The 18245-nt window shown below is 39.4% G+C and overlaps 1 protein-coding gene across 2 annotated transcripts; it reads right to left on the bottom strand.

The window, feature by feature from the left end:
• Positions 1-724: 724 nt before the first annotated feature.
• LOC137889331 (natural resistance-associated macrophage protein 2-like) lies at positions 725-17861 on the bottom strand. Of its 2 annotated transcripts, XM_068733135.1 has the most exons (16): positions 17600-17861; positions 15523-15612; positions 14711-14862; positions 14459-14581; positions 11112-11231; positions 10109-10215; positions 9590-9660; positions 9441-9508; positions 8446-8601; positions 8204-8362; positions 7982-8068; positions 7068-7187; positions 6653-6802; positions 6134-6207; positions 5899-6052; positions 725-4205 (listed from the first exon to the last, which is right to left on the bottom strand). In XM_068733135.1, the coding sequence occupies exons 1-16, from the start codon at positions 17643-17645 to the stop codon at positions 4098-4100; spliced, it is 1785 nt and encodes a 594-aa protein (XP_068589236.1). In that variant the 5' UTR covers positions 17646-17861; the 3' UTR covers positions 725-4097. The 2 variants fall into 2 exon arrangements, with proteins under 2 accessions (XP_068589236.1, XP_068589237.1); XM_068733136.1 differs by lacking the exons at positions 725-4205; positions 6134-6207 and having other exon boundaries at positions 5963-6052.
• Positions 17862-18245: the final 384 nt, after the last annotated feature.

Below are 18245 nucleotides of genomic sequence, written 5' to 3'. Positions count from 1 at the left end.
CATGCGCCGCACCGTCGAACACATTCCAGCGCTGATTTTACAAATGAGATCACATTAGAAAAATCATCTAAATCATGAAGTTAATTTCTGCTACTGTATCAACATATACTTCGTTCATATTATACACAAGGAGTGTAATGTGTTATCTTTAGCTCAAAGTGAATTCAACTTTAATTTGTTTTTTTTTGTTTACATTTCATATATATAGGCTAATTATTTGTATACAGCATTTTTTGACTGTTCAACTGTAATCATTGTACCAGAGGAGTTAGCGATATTATTAATTATGAGCCACAATAATGCAATTATCTAAAAAATTTAAAAAAAAGTACTGTAGAGGTCAATCGTTGACTTGAATACATAACCCAAAACTGGTAGGCTATTATTGTCCGGAAGTTGCCAATTGTAGACTTCACATTTTACGCTACAGAGGGGTAGCCTTTTAGTTTACAAACATAAACTTCGCGGTTTTAATGTGTAAAATCGCGATATCACAACCTCCGATTAGCAAGGAAACCAAAATTAGTTGTGAGGCTTATTTAATAAACTTTCAAAGGATATAGTCAGTCAACACTAAATCTACAGTTTGATGCATGGAACAGCAGATGGATGAACTCCAGAGGAGTTTTGTTGGTAGATGTATCCCCATGCAAAACAACATACCAACTGTCCTCAGTAGTACTTTATGTGTGGAGGTAACAGAGGGCAGAGTGAAACCAATGACCCAGGCTCTTCTTTTTTTTTATTTTCTCTCTCAGTTTGCTTCCCTTTACTGACACAATAAGAAAATGAAACTGTAACTTGTTTTTGCCTGAAACCTGCTGGGGGACTTTTCTCTGGGAACTCCTGCATTATGGCAATCTCCAAACATTTGTACAACAACAGGCTCTAACGCAGTTACTTTACCACGCATGACGATCGTAAACATTACGGTTGCATAATGTAAAAACACAGACAAGTATAATGTTTTATCAACTATGTTAAAACTTGGTAATTATTTTGTATCTAGGAGGAAAAAAAAATACATAAACATTTCTATTGTTTTTGATTAAAATAAAGTGTATTGTGTATTTTATAATCACTTTTCACTATACTGAGTATAATGAAGAGAACTAAAGCACATTTTGCATAAATAGAAGTGGTTTTGAAATCATATTAGGCAATATGGTTAACCAGTGGGTCCCTGGATATTTACAGCGTGGAGGTCCTGCAGTAAATGAACACTGACACCGTCATGCATGTTGAGCACCTGTGATGTGGAGTTGAGCAACAGCAGATATTTGCAATGTCTAAAGCACATTAAACACGAGTGGTGTAGAGAACACACGCACTGCATACATCCTTAAAACAGTTTAGCTGAAGAAATCAGAAAGAAATTTGTTAATAAAAGGAATAAACGACACAGTTGAACTAAGCACTCCACCAATTCCAAACACATGTGGGCCCCTTACACCACAAGCTCAGCCAGTGCCCACAGTGGCCACAATGCAAGACATAAACAAGAATGGCTCTGCTGTTTGCATTCCTGGTGTCGGGCGTTTTAGGGCAGCACTGACAGATCTGTGTAAAAATATATACAAAATAAGTATGGACCGCACAGCTGGAAAAAGTCCTGCGGTTTAGAGCCGATGCCGCCGTTTACTAAATCAATTTGAAATTCATTATCTTTGCCTGATCTCTGGTGCGTCTTGCCCTCTCCGTCTTGTAACGTTGCATTCCTCTGAGGAGAAGAGCAAAGGGAGAAAAGCTGCCGTTTGAGGCCCTGAGCTGAGTGTCGATGCTGCCGCTGCCGTCGTTGTACCCCTGGAAAAAGCTTTCCAAAACATGTGACTTCAAACATCAGGTACAAGTTAAACCTACATCCATCTTTCACCAGTTAACAGAACTAATGCGCAGGCATGCATGTTTAAAAAAATAAAAAATAAAAAAAAAAAAACACGAGGGGAACGGAGATTTGAATCCTACATGTGCCACATTTCAAACCTGAAATTCATATTCAGAGTGAAAGGAAAGTATATGATATGCAAGTTTATGTGATTTTTTTTTTTTTAATAACACAATTCCTGTGCTGTAGTTTATTGTGTTTGTTCACTGGGATTGTTTATAATTCGATAACACATTTAATGATTTTTATCATTGAAATTCATAAAAAAAATCTGCAACAGTAATAAAACAAGGCTTTTGCGATTACAAATTCATCAAGGATATCTTAGAAGAAAAATAAATCAGTGACTTACATCTGCAAATCTGTTACTTTGTCGACACATTAAAGCAAATATACAAATACAACACTGTTAAAATAGCTTATCATATCATATTAACGTAAATCAATTGTAGATATTGGAGAAACGATTCAGAAATATTCTGTACAAAACTATTCAACAAGTTATACTGCATAGCAAAAAAATCTGTGGAGATGTTGACATTAATGGCAAAAACAACATTTACCCCCCTTACACACACACACACACACACACACACACACACACACACACACACACACACACACACACACACACACACACACACACACACACACACACACACACACACACACACACACACACACACACACCATATCCATCCATCAGGCGTTGTGGTTCTATTTCTACATTTCACACCTGGGAGTCCACAGCGTCTACTTACAGCCTCATGCACTCTGCCATGCATTGCTACATCCAATCATGTTGATGACAAACTAGCTGTTGAAATGTGCTTGCAGCATCTGAGCCTCTCGTTGGGCTGGGGCTGTAGGGTCTACAATCATGTGATTTGCTGGAAGCGCCCACCCTCCCTCGCTGCCTCCTCTCCTCCCCTACGCTCCCACCTCTGCAGGCCTGCCCCTGAGTGGCCTCTGCTAGGCTATGTTTCCAGGAAAGGGGCCTACTGGACAGGCTGTGAGGCCTAGGCAGGGAGACATTGGCTCATTGAGAAAAACAAAAACAGAGAGGGGCGGTGGGAAGACTCTCCTCTCTTACATAACTCTGCCTCCATGACAGGAAAAGGAAAAAAAAAAAAAATGAAAAAAGTTCCCCGCCACAATGCAAAGAAAAAACCTGTCCCTCTACTGGGCTTGCAAATGCTGAAGCACTTCAGGACTGGAATTCAAGCAACACCGAAACCAGCAGTGCTTGCTTGCAGTTGCACAATAGCTGCAAGTCTTCAGACATACCGTCACCTCAGGCATGTCAAATTTAAACTGCATGTACAGGAACATAGCAGTCAAATCACCGCAGCCAATCACACTGTATTTCGTTTGATCCAAGAAAGCTGTTCCTGTGCAGCTGTAACAACAACAACAGAAAACGTGATGCAACACATAAAACGTGATGTAACACACAGTGTCATTTAATGTGTTGTGTTCTGTTGTTCGACTCTGGTGGTGAGACGTTTACTGTATCTGAGGAGCGTCTTCGGTGGCCTGCACTGCCCCCCTGTGTTCAAAAGAGAGACTGCACGGAGTCTTAAAGTGCGTTGAATTCAGTTTCTACAAACAAAAGTCTTCGTTTTGATTTATAAAAGTCTTACATATTTGACTGTCAAGAGATCTGGTGGATGACCTTATTGAACGTTTTCTTAATTCAATGAATTTGTGTAGTTTAGAAAGGGACCTTCATGGTGCACCGTGCCGGCAATAATAATAATAATGTCAGAGTGTTATAATGTAAGACAGGGAGGTTAAGTTGTGAGGCAATGTATCACGTTTTGTTTTCAGTCTTCAGTTGTCCTACTGTTAAGACGGGCATTAAAGTGGACTAGACGAAGCAGTGTGCTTTATCTAGCAACTATCAGTTAACTCTAATTGTGACCAGCGTTACAGTAAAACCTCATTCACACCTGTAAAACAGTCAAGTTGGCAAAACTCATCTTAATTGTTTTGTAAAATCAGTATTTGGGCTGTGACTAAAGATACAGACATTGACAATACCAGTTTCTTGATTACTAAATAAAAACATCTATTTAACTCATTTCTGAACTTCTATTATTAATAAATAGGCACTTAAGGAGGCTAAATGTGCTGGAAGAGAAGACCGCAAAAAGGTCAGTCGGGTTGCTCACAGCTCCACGGTTTGAAAACAAAAAGGTCCACATGTGATTCAGGAGTCAAACTCTGGCCGCTGCTCGATCAGGATGGTTGTGTCGTTCCCTCTCATGCTGGTCGGGTCGAGGCAGGAAACTCCCAGAGCTATCAAACACAACCACACCTGCAGCACAGACGGAGAGATTCAAAATGTATCAGTGGACTGATCAGACAAAGATCACGTATTCAGAATGAGCGAGCATGCGATCGACGTTTACGTATGTGGCACCTTTGACAGAAGCCAGTCAACAAAAGTGCTTCACAGTCAAATCAAATCAAACACCAAATAAACTATGAAAGGGCAAAAAGAGAGAAAAGGCACAAGATAAAACGTAAAAAACGCCACCTGCCTGAACAGATGGGTTTTTAGCATTTTTTCCGCTGAGACCAAAAGACATCAAGATTATTGGGAGACTATTACAGTTTATAGCTTAGGGCTGCCGACTGGAAAGCACAACCTCCCCGACGCTTAAAATGTATTCGAGGTACATGTAAAAAAAACAAAAAAAAAACGCTGGGTTAGAGGACCTAAGAGCCTGGGTTGTGGTGTGGGAGTGCAGAAGGTCCGTGATATTCTTGGCTCTGTAAGTGAGCGGCAACATTTTAAAGTGAACTCTAAAATGAACAAGAAACCAGTTCACAGAGATTAAATTAGGCGTAATGTGTGACCATCTGTTGGATCGTGTTAAGAGCCTAAAGGGAGCGTTTTGGGCGGTTCTTTAATAAATGGTGTAGGGAGGCTTTATAAAGGCAGGTAAAAAAAAAAAAAAAGAGAATTATAGTGGTCCAAATGTGATGAGATAAAAGCATTTATTGGCATCTCCCTTTCATTTCCTCAACACAACAGACCCACATTTGTCTATGTTTCTAAGGCGAAAGAAACATGATTGAGTCAGCGTCTTCATGCGAGTATTGGTTCAAAAATCACACTATTATTATGCAGAATAGACCCTGAAGATAATGATAAGGCGCCACGGTTCTGCCTGATCGCCGAGTGCATTTAACTGCACAAAATGATTTGCCATCTAGTTCTTGATTGGATTCAAACAAAAAGTTTATGAAGCTCATCAGGTTTTAATGAAAAAATATAAAATAAGATTATATATGTTTGAGATGCAATGTCAAATGGTGAACTATGTTGCTGTGTGATGTAACAATACTTTATTTTTCTTTATAACTATATTTATAAAGAATTACTATCACTGCTGGGAAGTACTGAAAAAAATGTTGTATTCTACTATCGCTATTACGATGATTGTTTTTATTATTTGCTTATTATATCCTCCATTAATCGTTTGTTCTATAAAATGCCAGAAAATAGTGAAACTTTAGTTTTTTCAAAGATGTTTTGTCCAACCAACAGTCCTGAAATTTAAAGACTTATCAAAGACTAAGAAAACAAGACATTTGAGAGGCTAGAAGTTTTTTGGCATTGTTGCTTAAAAAAATTATTGATTATCAAGACAGATGTGTTTTCTATCGACTAATTTATTAATCAACTTATTGTTTCATCGCTACTGCAATTATTCATCCCAGTGATCATGGATAAGTTTTAAACTTCCATAACATTATGAGATTTTTCCTGAAGCTTTCAACCATCTTCGAATCACCTGGCATGAGAAGGGTTGTTGGATTTTCCCAGTTAATCAGAATAATAACAGGCAGCTAAAAGCAGCAGCAACATTTTCAATATCAACAGACCAGACTATGCTCTGTGCCATACTCAGACTGCACTTATAGTTGAAGATTAAGTCGCGGGAACCAGTTTTAAGTTTCACAGTGAAACAACCAAGATCCGCTCCCCTGATGTTACCTACCAAATATCCCACAAACGTCAGGTATGCCAAGCAGAGGAATCCCACCAGCACATACAGCCACACACTGTTGAGGGAGGTCACGAAGACCACGACGAAGTACATGTTGATGACGCACACGACCACGATCACGAGTCCTCCTCCGATCTTAAACACTCTGCAGGGAAAAGAGGAACGCGTGTGTTTGAAGAGACAATTATCAGTCGTCTCTGCGTCTTCATGATGTAGATGAACTTACAATCCGTTGGCAAACTCATGCATGAGAGACGGCAAACTGGTAAAAGTGAGGATGGGAATGAGGGCAAATGGCAACTGTGAGAGAAGAATGAATATGTTAGAATATTGAAATGTAGTTTATCATTTCAAGACAGCAAAGAACAGGTATTTCAAATAAAAGTTAAAAAAAAAGATATTTCTTCTTATTGAGAGGGATTAGATTCCCCGAAACCCCCAAAGTAAGGCACATTGCTTTGTTAAGGAACTGTTAAAAAGCCTTTATTATTGTGGCTACATGATTAAAAACAAGAACAAGAAATGTACTAGATTGTGAGATCAAATATGTGTCTATTCCAAAGTGGAGCCAGTTATTTAACTCAGTCCTATTTGCTTGAATAAAATATTTTAATCATATTAATGTCCTCCTTTTTGATTGAATGATATGGGAATGTGCTATGAGAGCAAAAAAGGGTGAACTAAAAGGTGATATGCAGGAAAGATGAAGCAAGTGAAGGTGGAGAGATGCTGATTTAAGCCTGACCTGCATGCTCTGCAGCACGTTGAGGAAGTCGTTCATGCCCGTCAGGTGCTGCACGTCCTGGAAGATGGCCACCAGCAGGGTGGGAGTGATGGCAATGGAGCGGGTCAAAAACACCCGAGCGAAACGCGACCAGCGCAGGTTCAAGAAACCCTGGAGGACAGGAAAACACGGCGTTCTGTGACATTTACAAGAGAACTGCACTTGTTTGTGACAGCGAAGCAAACTGTGTGCGTATCTTTACCTCGCTTGAATTAATAAAGTCTGATTCCACACAGACATTTTGATGTAAAAAAAAGGTACCAAAACTAGGCCACAACTAAAGAAATAAATAGTAAAACAACTGACTGATGTGTGATTGCGATGAAGTTAAACAACAGGGCTGACATTTCCACTGTTCGTGTTACGTTCCACTAACCTCCATGACAAACTGGCCGGAGTACGTTCCAGTCATGGTGGAGCTCTGACCGGCTGCAAGGATCCCCACGGCCCAGATGTAGAGCGCTGCCGGGCCAAAGAAACAGCCGAGCACCACTCCCTGAAAGCAGACACGCGAGCACAGACGCTGGTCAACTCAACAGCAGCGTTAAAGTCACCAGTAAAGTCCCACGCCGCTCAATAAAAGCAGGGGAGGAATGACATGACTGTGAGAAATGTGACTCATAATGAAAAAACTACAGAGAATGATCACATTTACTTCAACTTAACAGAGCGATTTAGCAACTTTCATCTCATTTGTACTCAACTCGCTCAGCAGACAGGCCGATATTTCCCTCAAGAGTTGGTAGAAAGCATAAAATATATTTTCTTGTAATATTTGTTTAACTTTATGAAAACCTGCATTTTAAATTGGGATGTTTTATGGGTAGTGTAGGCAGGGTTTATGGAGCTTAACTTGTACACAATGGAGGAAGAAGTGGTCAGATATTTTACTTAAGTAAGAGTAACCACACAGTGTAGAAATACTCCAGTACAAGGACAAGTATTGCATTCAAAATTCTGAGGTAAATATACAAAAAGTACATTGCATCATTATTCATTTGTTGATTTGATTTTATTATTAATCAGAATCTGCAAAGTAGCTCAAGTTGTAAGATAAAGTATAAAGTAGCATAAAATGGAAAAACATTAAACATGAGTATCTGAAAAATGTACTTAAGAACAGTACAATGGGAGACTACAAGTCAGATTAGCTCCGTCTCTGTGGCTTCAATTCTGAGCGTTCTTTTATAAATCTGCCTCCACTACTTAAGAGAGCTTTATAATTGATTCAATTGATATCGCTCAATCAACAAAACCCAACCTCAAGTTCATTTACCGAGCTGAACTTACCCCTTTGTAGAGGTTCACCTCTAGAGTTTCATTGTTCAAAGGGAAAAGATGTGAATGAGGACTTCCTGTTTGATTGCAGACGCTGTACTGGAATAAAAAAAACAACAAAAAAAAAAAAACACACGTCTGTAGCAAAGCAGCCAAAGAAAAGTAACACACACCGTTTTGACCTTCCAAAAGACGTCATGGAACGTAACTCTTCTTAGATTATGAGATACTCACCACCTCTTGGTTTGTGCGTCCGTAGAAACCCTCCGCAAAGACAGCCACCACAAACACGTTGATGAGGAAGGAGACAAACAGCGCGATGGTCGACTCAATGAAGAAATATTTGTTGGCCTCTTTTACTTCTTTCTTGTTCGACCGATCCACATCGCGAGACTGAGAGGACAATTTGGACCGTTATGACGTTTTGCCGACACAAGTTTCACAAAGCTGATAAGACATCCAGCGGTTGATCGCACCTTGACGAGAGCAGAGTGGAGGTAAATGTTGTGCGGCATGATGACGGCTCCCACGATGCCCACGGCCTGAGCCAGCTGAACGGGCCCGCAGCCCTCGCAGTACGGCACGAACATCCCCTTCAGCAGCTGGCCTTGGTCTGGACTCACCGTCACATACTGCCAAAAAGGGAAAGCGGCGCATGTGCAGATGTTAACGAGAAGACGATAATAATCAGTCCAGATTTGGATACGCAGTGTGACCGCAAAGCTGCTTCAGAAAAGGAAGTTTTATTGTAAAAAGCCCGTTTCGAACAAACAAACAGGATTCAACCGTTTCATAAAGCCGTCTTCGATCTGATGTGAGAAGATTAAACCCAGTTTAAAAATCTAAGGACAAACAATGTTACATTCGCTCATTGTTACAACTTTACAATGAACACAATGAATTATCAATTAAAAGAAAACAAAAGTCATCTCAGTATACGTTACTCTGGCCTTCTTGTATTTTTGTCTTCATGTATGTATCTTGTATTTTCAGAGTGGTTTTTTTGACATTTCAGTAGAGATGAAATGAGTTGATGTTAAACTGCAGTGCATTTAAAATAAATACATAAGTTGCTTGGAGTACTTTGCAGATACCTTTTATTCATTTTTAAGCAAACTACAAGAAGTTTGTAACTGGTTATGAAACGGTCTCAATTTAATATTGATGCCTCGATAGAGTGGTGCAGCAATGAGTCCCAAAACCCGGAATTTAGGGGTTTTTTTGGACTTCCAATTTGTATCAAAATCAACGGTTCTGTGAATGGGTTTTTGGTTAGATGGCTGAAATAAGGAAAGAAAGTTTTGTTCTACGACATAAACTATGTCAGTATGTATACACCGCTAGTGAATTAAGAAGCTTCTACATGTCTCACACACACACACACACACACACACACACACACACACACACACACACACACACACACCAACATGTGAAAAATGTTTAGGAAAACATGTTCTAGTCCTTGTACCTCATATCCAAAGGTGATGGCCATGATGGTGATGAGCAAACCGAAAAAGGCTTCCAGCTTCCTCAAGCCTGCAGAGACAGAAATGAGGATGTTGTAGTTATTGTTGTTGTGGCGACATATTTCCCTGTAAGAGTACGACCGCAACCTACCATACTTGTCTAAGAAGAGGAAGACAAACGTGTCGATGATCGTGATGAGGACACCACCCCACAAGGGGATCCTATGAACGAACACACACACACACACACACACACACACACACACACACACACACACACACACACACACACACACACATACACTTAACATTGTTAAGATGCCACTCTGGTTAAACAACAAAGCAAACAATCAATTGGTTAATAAAGAAAATAATCAGCAGATTAATCCATAATTAAAATAATTATTAGTTAATACCAACTCAACCAACTACAATAGTAAAATTATAGTATTAAGTATATTATAGAATATATAATAGTATGACAGACACGGGACATTTTTCTACTTTTAATAAGTAAAGTATATTTTACTGATTATACTCACATACTTTAACTGTAACATTTTCAATGTAGGACTTTTACTTGTAACAGAGTATGTTAACAGTGTGGTATTAGTACTTGTACTTGTACTTAAGTTAAGGATCTGAATACTTAGAGGACTGTTCACATTACCTGCCGGAGGAAAGAAGGTTGAAAGCGATGGCGCAGCCGATGACCTCCTGCATGTCTGAGCCGATGATCGCCAGCTCCACCATCAACCACAGGATGACACGAGGCACCTGGACGGACCACACAGGTGTGATTATTGAGAAGAAAAAAAAAACAGATTCACCAAATATTCAAGATGAAACATTCACATGAACATCTGGGCTCCAAAAGATAATCAACCGAGTTGAATGAAGCCGGTCAGACCTCTGTTCTATCAGGTTACAGTTTGAAGAAAAGATCAGGCGAGTGACTGGAAACACTTGAATTGTGTCTGAATCTGAATATCTGAAGCTAAATAATTAAAATTGTACAATTTTAAATAATCTTCTGGGAACAAAGAGGGGAAATCAAACCACATCAATTCAGATTTCAAAGTAAAATATTTCAGTGCAGGAAATTCAGTGATATAAATAACACTAACTCAGAGCTTTAAACTTTAAAATGGATTATGTACATGAACACTGACTGGACCGACTGGGTACTCCCTGTAATTGTTTCTCACATGCATTGGAGCCTCTTAAAATGTGTCCAGCAGAAACACAGGAGTTAAGCTCCAGAGAACAAAAAGGGCCGGTCACATGGTTTTGTTTTTTTTTCAGCCATGTGGTGAACAGTTCCACTTCAGGAAGCAGAGGCATTTTTACACAATCATTTACAAGTCACTCTGGATTTAACTGTAAATTTAAACACATTTTCTCAAACTATTTTAAACTCACAGTCGGGTTAAGTGAATATTTTTGCTCATATATTCCAAGGATTACAGCTACTGTAACAATTCTGGTTACGCAATGAGGCAGTTACATTAAACAAGCTTCTACTTCTGCTTATAGCCTCTCAGTTACATCGTTTCTGCTTTGCTGGCGATTATTGGGGGAAGCTCATCATTGATGAGAACAGCGACCACAGTGATGCGTTAGCAGGCGCTGTAGATATTTCACGCAAACAGCAGAGATTACTGATATCTCACCGTGTGGTACTGGCGGTTGCAGACCTCGGCCAGGTGCATCCCGGTGACGACGCCGAGCCGAGCCGCCAGCCGCTGCAGCAGCAGACCGGTGATGGTGGCTGCCAACAGCACCCAGAGGAGCTGACGAGACGAGAGCAGAGATCGTTAATAGTCCGTCTTTATGAGCTCAAATAAAAGGGTCAGTACGTTTGTGAAATGATGTTAACAAATAATCCAAGAGTTTATGCGTTTAAATCCACCTCTGTTAACCTGTGAAACAAGTCCTGAGAATGTTTTGCAAATTGTATTTACACATTTATTATGGAAATGATATCATGCGATTCGTGTTTCCGTGCGTTCGTGAGCGAGTGTGCACCTCTGCGTCTGTCCACGGCTAATCTCGCATTCTGCAGCAGCAAACTATTTTAAATCATTTCGGGAGGCCAGTTATGGCTGCATGCTCAAGGACCTCTCACACTTTCTCAAAAACACCTTTTCTGGCCTGTTTTATATTGCCATCGACTGCCGACTCCTCACTCACAGGGGCCGGTTAGACACACAGTGGTAAAACAACAGTGTGTTTGGATAACCGCTAACAGAACCATACCAGTTCACACACGGCTGTACCTCTCAGCAACTCAGCAGCTGCTAGGTGACTTTAATTTTGCTCTAGGCAAGATTATACAACCTGATTTGTGTGGGTTTTACGACGGCCTACAGCCCGTTAGTATCTAGATGGGGGGAGGGGGGGGTGTTAGCCAATTATGGGTTGTAGCAGTGGTCGTTGCAGACACACCTGGAGGAGTTCTGCAGTCTACTTAGTGCACCTTTCTAGTTTCCTATATTATCAATCACTTCAAACTGTGCATTAATCACAACAGCACATCATTTGAGTCAGAGAAACCTCAGCGTGAACCTTTTTTTTTTTTTAACAGCAGATATTGTGGTTCGACATTCTTGTGAACACCTGAATTCAGGCTTAAACCAGAAAACGGCATGTGAATATGAATCTGTACCCGGGTGTCTGTAAAAGCACTTCTGTTTGCCCTGAGACTACGACCACACTAAGCTGTTTTTTTTTTTAATGAATCTGTACATTTTTTCCTCTTTGTTTTTATTGTCGCCTCAAATCTTCTCTGCAATCCCTCCGTTTTTTTGCCAGATCGATTAATGTACTACCCACTCTTGGCGTTTCTGCCTTCGTTGTCAGTTCCGCCTGCCTGCCTCTCGCCTGCTTTGTTTTCCCCCGCTGCTGAACTCTGCCTTGAACTTCCTACCAAGCAAACGATTTCTTCCAACTGCTTCACCTCCTGCGGTTGAGTGTGCAGAACAGTGTCAAGGAACTGCTGTCATCGACCTGGATTTATGTTGATTCCATCAGACAACGTCCCGATTATAAAATGATTTTATCAGCGCAGCAGCTCTGTTGTGACTGCTTGTTAAACAAATACAATTAAATCACTATTAACTACTCGTTCAGTTCTCTGACAACAGAAAAAAAGAAAGAAAAATGTCTAAATGAGAACAAATTCATTGTGAATTTGGCTGCATTATAACACAAAGTAATCACACACAGCAAGAGGAATGAAGTGAAAACAACTTTCTGTCATCTCTGACTTTCTCTGAGATTTATTATTTTATATTTAAATACAGCCGAGGCAGTTTTGCTGTTTGCCAACTGAAAAGAGGGCGAAAAGGAAGAAGAGACGTAGCTGTGTGTTTTTAATGTGTTTCTCTGTGGACTAAGGTCGACTACAAAAACTTTAAAATTAGACGGCTTGTGTATCCTCACCGTTGGTAGAATTCTTCTTTTCTACAAATTCAATTCCTCACACAGAACTTTACAGGTTTACACAACATTACATGCGATTGGTCATTTCAGACGTTGCACACTTCAGTTGTTTTAACGTGAAAAACCTCAAAATGATGAATGAAGTGTTTTATTCTTACGTCATGCTGCTAGGGAAGTTTAACTCTGTTTCAACATAATAATAATAATACTCTGATAGAAGGCCAGATATTGTCTGGGACAGTTTTCTTGTCTTTCATTAAACACTGACGTTTGTTTTGTTTTGTTTTTTAAACCGCTTTAGCTGTTTGTAGAATAGATTCATCCCAACAATATTGGGACATTAAGTACTTTAGAAACACAAATAAGTGGAGTTTCCTGAACTGGAAAACTCGACAGTCAGGCTTTAAGTCCGAGGGCTCGGTCACATTCTGTGAATATTCACTCCACCTCTCATTCACTTTATTCTAAGCTCCTGTGACTAACCACTGCAGGAATGTGCTTCCAGGTTTTTGCAGGACAAAGTTCTCCTTTATTAAACTTTGACCTGCAGTACCGTGAGACTCTCTAATGTCGAGCCAATAAAAGTGACCTGTCCTGTGAGAAGTATTATTGTTAGCACAGCTTACTTGACTGAATGGTGACAGAATACCGACAACAGAGTGAGAAGGAAGCTGCATGTCTGGCAGTGATTAAGGACACAGCTAGGGGGAGACAATGACGTGATCGCTAAGAAGTTGTGTAATTTTTTTCAACTTGTTGAATTACATTGTTATCCTACAAGTCAGCTTATAATTATAACCCAGCCCAGCCCACACCATTCACAGTCTTTCCTGTTTAATGGTATGCCGACAACATGCACATCTTATCCTGTGAGGTCTGTGTTCAGTCAATTACTGTGATAACATTATGGGATAGTATTTGTTTTCACAGATTTTAGTAGCAATAGGGCTGTAAATCCAATAAAATTGTTTATTGACTGTCAGTGAAATTATTTTTTGCTGAACCAAATGAATGTTTCTGAGAAGTCTGCAATAAAAAGGGAAAGTTATATTTTAGGGATACAGTATTTCAGAGTCTGTTTTTTAGACGGCTATTTAAGTTAGTTGAGTGTACTGCCATATAAACATTTTTCTTTATAGATGTTGGATTATATGTTTACCTCAGGTGACCCGCTTTTCAAAGATTAACAGACTTTATGTTATGTTGGCATTAAACTGTAAGTAATCCATTTGAAGTGTACCAAATAAACTTTGTCTCTATTTGAACTAGAACAGGCGTGTAGCTTTTTCAAGGAAACATCCAAGGACAGAAATAAAGCATTACCCAATTATGAACTAAATGAGTTATTGAAGTTTCTGCTTAATGAAGAGCTTTGCCTCACGTGACGCATAACAGTGGAACACAGTTCACTGTTTGATTATATTAAATGCTCATATGGTGTTATATCAAAAAATATCCACTTAATATCATGCAAAATTCATTCAAGCACACATCAAGTCATTCCTAATCAACCCTAAAATAAAGTGATCACAACGGTCAGTGTCAGTTACTGTGGTCCAAGCATTACTTCCGTTACCTTGAAGCCAGCTTTAGCACCAGACTGCAGGTCAGACTCGATGTTCCCTGGGTCCAGGTAGGCTATGCTCATCAGAAACCCCGGCCCACTGAAGGCCCACAGCTTGCAGAAACTAAACCGGCTCTACAGGACACGGAAACACAAGCTGTAACACTGACACCTTTAAAAACAAACAGCGGTCTATACCGGAAATTGGCATAACTTTTAATACAGGCTTTCTTATTTGGCACTTTTCACGGACTCGTGGATTACCTCGCTGTCCTCCTCGGGAACAGGGACCCTCTGTTCAAAGTAAGTACTGGAAACAGGCTCATTGTTCTGTTTCTGGAGGAAGACCGCGGGAGCAGACGCTCCCTGTGTGTGTGTGGTCTGGATCACTGCCTTCTCTTCCTCCGTGTCACCGGCTGGAATGTGACCGAACGCATGGTGAAATAACAACAGCTAATCCCCACAAGGACTCAGGTTCAGGTTCACTGTCATATACATTTAACAGTGTCAATGTTTTACATGAAAATGCAATGAAATGCATCTGCCCTGGTTCTCTCACCTCTTTAAAATGATAAATTACACATTTGATGACAGCAAAGGTAGGAAGGTAGGTAGGTACGTAGATAGGTAGATAGATAGGTAGATAGGTAGGTAGATGCAATTTAAATTTTGACCTGATGATGATGCTAAAATAAAAACTCATGTCAATCCATTTGATATTTTCAAAGATATCTGAGAACCACGAATTATGTGCTAATTCATCTAGTACTCTTTCTGTTCTTTATTGTTATTGTTCGTTAAAAATGACTCCAATGCTTTTTCTTTTCCCTTGTTAAAAACTCTGAATCGCCTCTGTGATTGTGACTTTCATGGCGATCCGTCAGATGGTTATTGAGCAGATATATTTCAGTCTGCATCAAAGATGATGGACAACCGCTAAAAACTAGGATAATGCTCTAAATGTAGCTGCGCGGCGACAGCTCTCGGTAAGTGACGGCAGCCGGATGAACGGAGATACATCAGTGATACGCTGAGTTTGTTCAGTGCCAGGGGAGCCACACAACAAACACCCTCACCTCGTCCTCCGGTTTGTTCTGGCTCCTGATCTGTGGGAACACTGGGAGGCAGAGAGGAGATGTGGATGTTCTCAGGAGGGGGGTCTCTGACTGGAAGCAAACAGGTCGTTATAATGAGATTTAAAAGATTTAGGTGGCCAGAACAAAATCCTTCTCACACACACAGAGGGAACCATGAGAAAAAAAGTGCAAAGATAATCATTATTGTCAGTCGCAGGCCTTCTTTGCAAAGTAATAATAATGTCAGTAATCCTGCTCTTATCTGACAAATGTTTCACCTCTGCACTGACAGTATTTGGGGTTTCTAAGTGGTCACTTGTGTGTGAATGACAGTGGTGGAAAGTAACTAAGTACATATACTCATGTACTGTACTTAAGTACAATTTTTACTTTTACATCACTACAATATGGGGGCCTATATTGTCGTATTTACTCCACATTTATTTCACGGCTTTTGTTACTTTTTACAAAATATCATAAACTATTAAATCCTGATGTAATATTATAGATTATAAAATACCCGCCAGCTGCAACATTCAAGTGATTTCACACATTCATAAATTAATAATCCCTCAGTCAGAGCTGGCTGATGTGGCCCGGGAAGGGGAAGTTTGGGGTCCCCTGCTGGAGCTGTTGCCCCCGCGACCCGATCCCGGATAAGCGGTTGAAGATGAGATGAGATAAATTAATAATTATAATCCATTAATACAGTAAATCTCTTTCTTTTTTTGACATTGTATAAAATCAATGGCCCCTTTATTAGATGTATAACACAAACAATTAAACATTTCTGAGATAAATTCTATTAAAATGTTCAGATTTGATGGACACTTAACTACATATGTTTATTATTATTATTTACATCACTATGTGTCTCTACCTGCTGTCATACTTGTTAATGCTCACTCCTGTACACACACACTTACCTTTACTCTATATGTGCACACATACTTATATTTCTACTCCTGTCTATACTGTATAGTATATTTGATACACTAAAATCAAACTGTATCATACTTCCAGCTTTATTCTGTATATATTATCTTACTCTTGCAATAATCGATTATTATACTTACCGTATGTATTCTAGTATATTTGTATCTGCCCCTTACTGCTTGTTCTACATTCTATGTTTATTCTATACATCACCGTTTATTCTACACATCACTGCTTTTTGTACTTCTGTTTAGATGCTAAAGCGCAATTTCTATTCTACTTTAATGGTGCAAATAGCTAAATAGAAGTGCAATCATTCAGCCTAATGTGGAGTGAAATCCAGGGCTTCTGTGCTCTCTGTTGATAAACCAGCATCACTTCAGCAAAGCAGTGATATGTTCCTGTAAGAACTTTATGGGGGATGTTATGTTATAAACCAACGGAAACGATGGACGCCATTAAGAATGATGAGGTCAATCGGAACTGTTGTTACACTATAAATCATATGTTAAATGTATTAAAATATATCAAGGGGCATGTGAGGAGAAAGTCACATCTCAGCATTTGATAAGAACAATATAAACTGTGGATGAAGTAAAACTAACAACACTAAAATATGAAAATAAAAATACTCTGCCACAAGTAAAAGTAATGCATTAGAAATCTTAGCAAAAGAAGGAGCATCAGATATATTATAACAAAGTACAATGTTTCATTGTGCAACACAATTATATAGATGACAATTGTATATTATTAATACTGTTGTAACAAGTTGTAAGCAGCTGTAGAGTTTTAATTGCTTTATATAAGTAGGGTAGTTTAGTTCAGTGGTTCTCAACATAGCGGTCAAGTCAAGTTGTGTGTAAAAATTTCATACACACACACACATAATGAGTATTCATTTTAAAAATAAATAGTCTAATATTTGCTTTTTTGTAAAACATTGGATGATCTTACCTTTTTGGACTAAAAACAATAATTTACAATAAACTTCTCATGTTGTATTTTGTAAGTAATAAAACAGCATAAAATGAAACAAGTAAAATACAACTTCCTCAAATGAGTATCTACAGCACATGAGTAAATGTTACGTTCCACCGCCGCTGGCTTTAATTACAACACCTGAGACAAACGGACTCACCTGACCGCAGGAAGGAGAACATCTTCTTCTTCTTCTTCTGAGACATTAATGGTCTCTTTAAACTCTGTTGAACACTACCGAAACACCAAACGAAACAAGCAGCTACATTCCGGTTATACGGTTCACCTTGTCCTGACTGAGGAGTTTACTTTGCGAAACTTGTGTCGGTTGTACTTTGTTCCCAGACGGTTTCCCCCACGAGCCAGGTGAGTCAACGTTTCACTCGGAAGGACGATGTTACGATGTTCAACATATGTGTCCAACCTGCCGGATGCCGGATGCTCATGAACCCGGTGTTCTGTTTCTATCACGTGACACGGTTAATAACCCTGGATCAGGAGGAAACGAGACTCACTGAAGGGTTATAGGTTCCAAAATAAAAGCACACAATTAAACAGAACGGTGTGTGTGTGTGTGTGTGTGTGTGTGTGTGTGTGTGTGTGTGTGTGTGTGTGTGTGTGTGTGTGTGTGTGTGTGTGTAGACATATATAACACCACTGAAGAATGATTATTTTAGTTGAGTTATATGATCCTTGTTTATTTTGTTGTTCATTCAATTTATTTTGTATAGACCTAAATCATACATTTATAATAAACCCAAACCAATCGATCATCAAATAAAAACAGAGTCAGTTGTGGCTCTACT

Source organism: Cebidichthys violaceus, unplaced genomic scaffold (genome assembly GCF_023349555.1).
Source record: "Cebidichthys violaceus isolate CVI_PGR_0920_01 unplaced genomic scaffold, fCebVio1.0.p SCAF_6, whole genome shotgun sequence".
NCBI classification, from domain to species: Eukaryota; Metazoa; Chordata; class Actinopteri; order Perciformes; family Stichaeidae; genus Cebidichthys; species Cebidichthys violaceus.
This window is presented reverse-complemented; position numbering and strand designations above follow the sequence as displayed.

Bases quoted from the DNA above. Each gene is read 5' to 3' on its own strand.
- LOC137889331 (XM_068733135.1), bottom strand. From the start codon at position 17,645: ATGTCTCAGAAGAAGAAGAAGAAGATGTTCTCCTTCCTGCGGTCAG. The intron at 14,863-15,522 runs GTGAGGGTGTTT...GTCACATTCCAG, and splicing joins AGAACAAACCGGAGGACGAG to CCGGTGACACGGAGGAAGAG. The intron at 8,363-8,445 runs GTGCGATCAACC...TTGTCCTCTCAG, and splicing joins TCCACTCTGCTCTCGTCAAG to TCTCGCGATGTGGATCGGTC.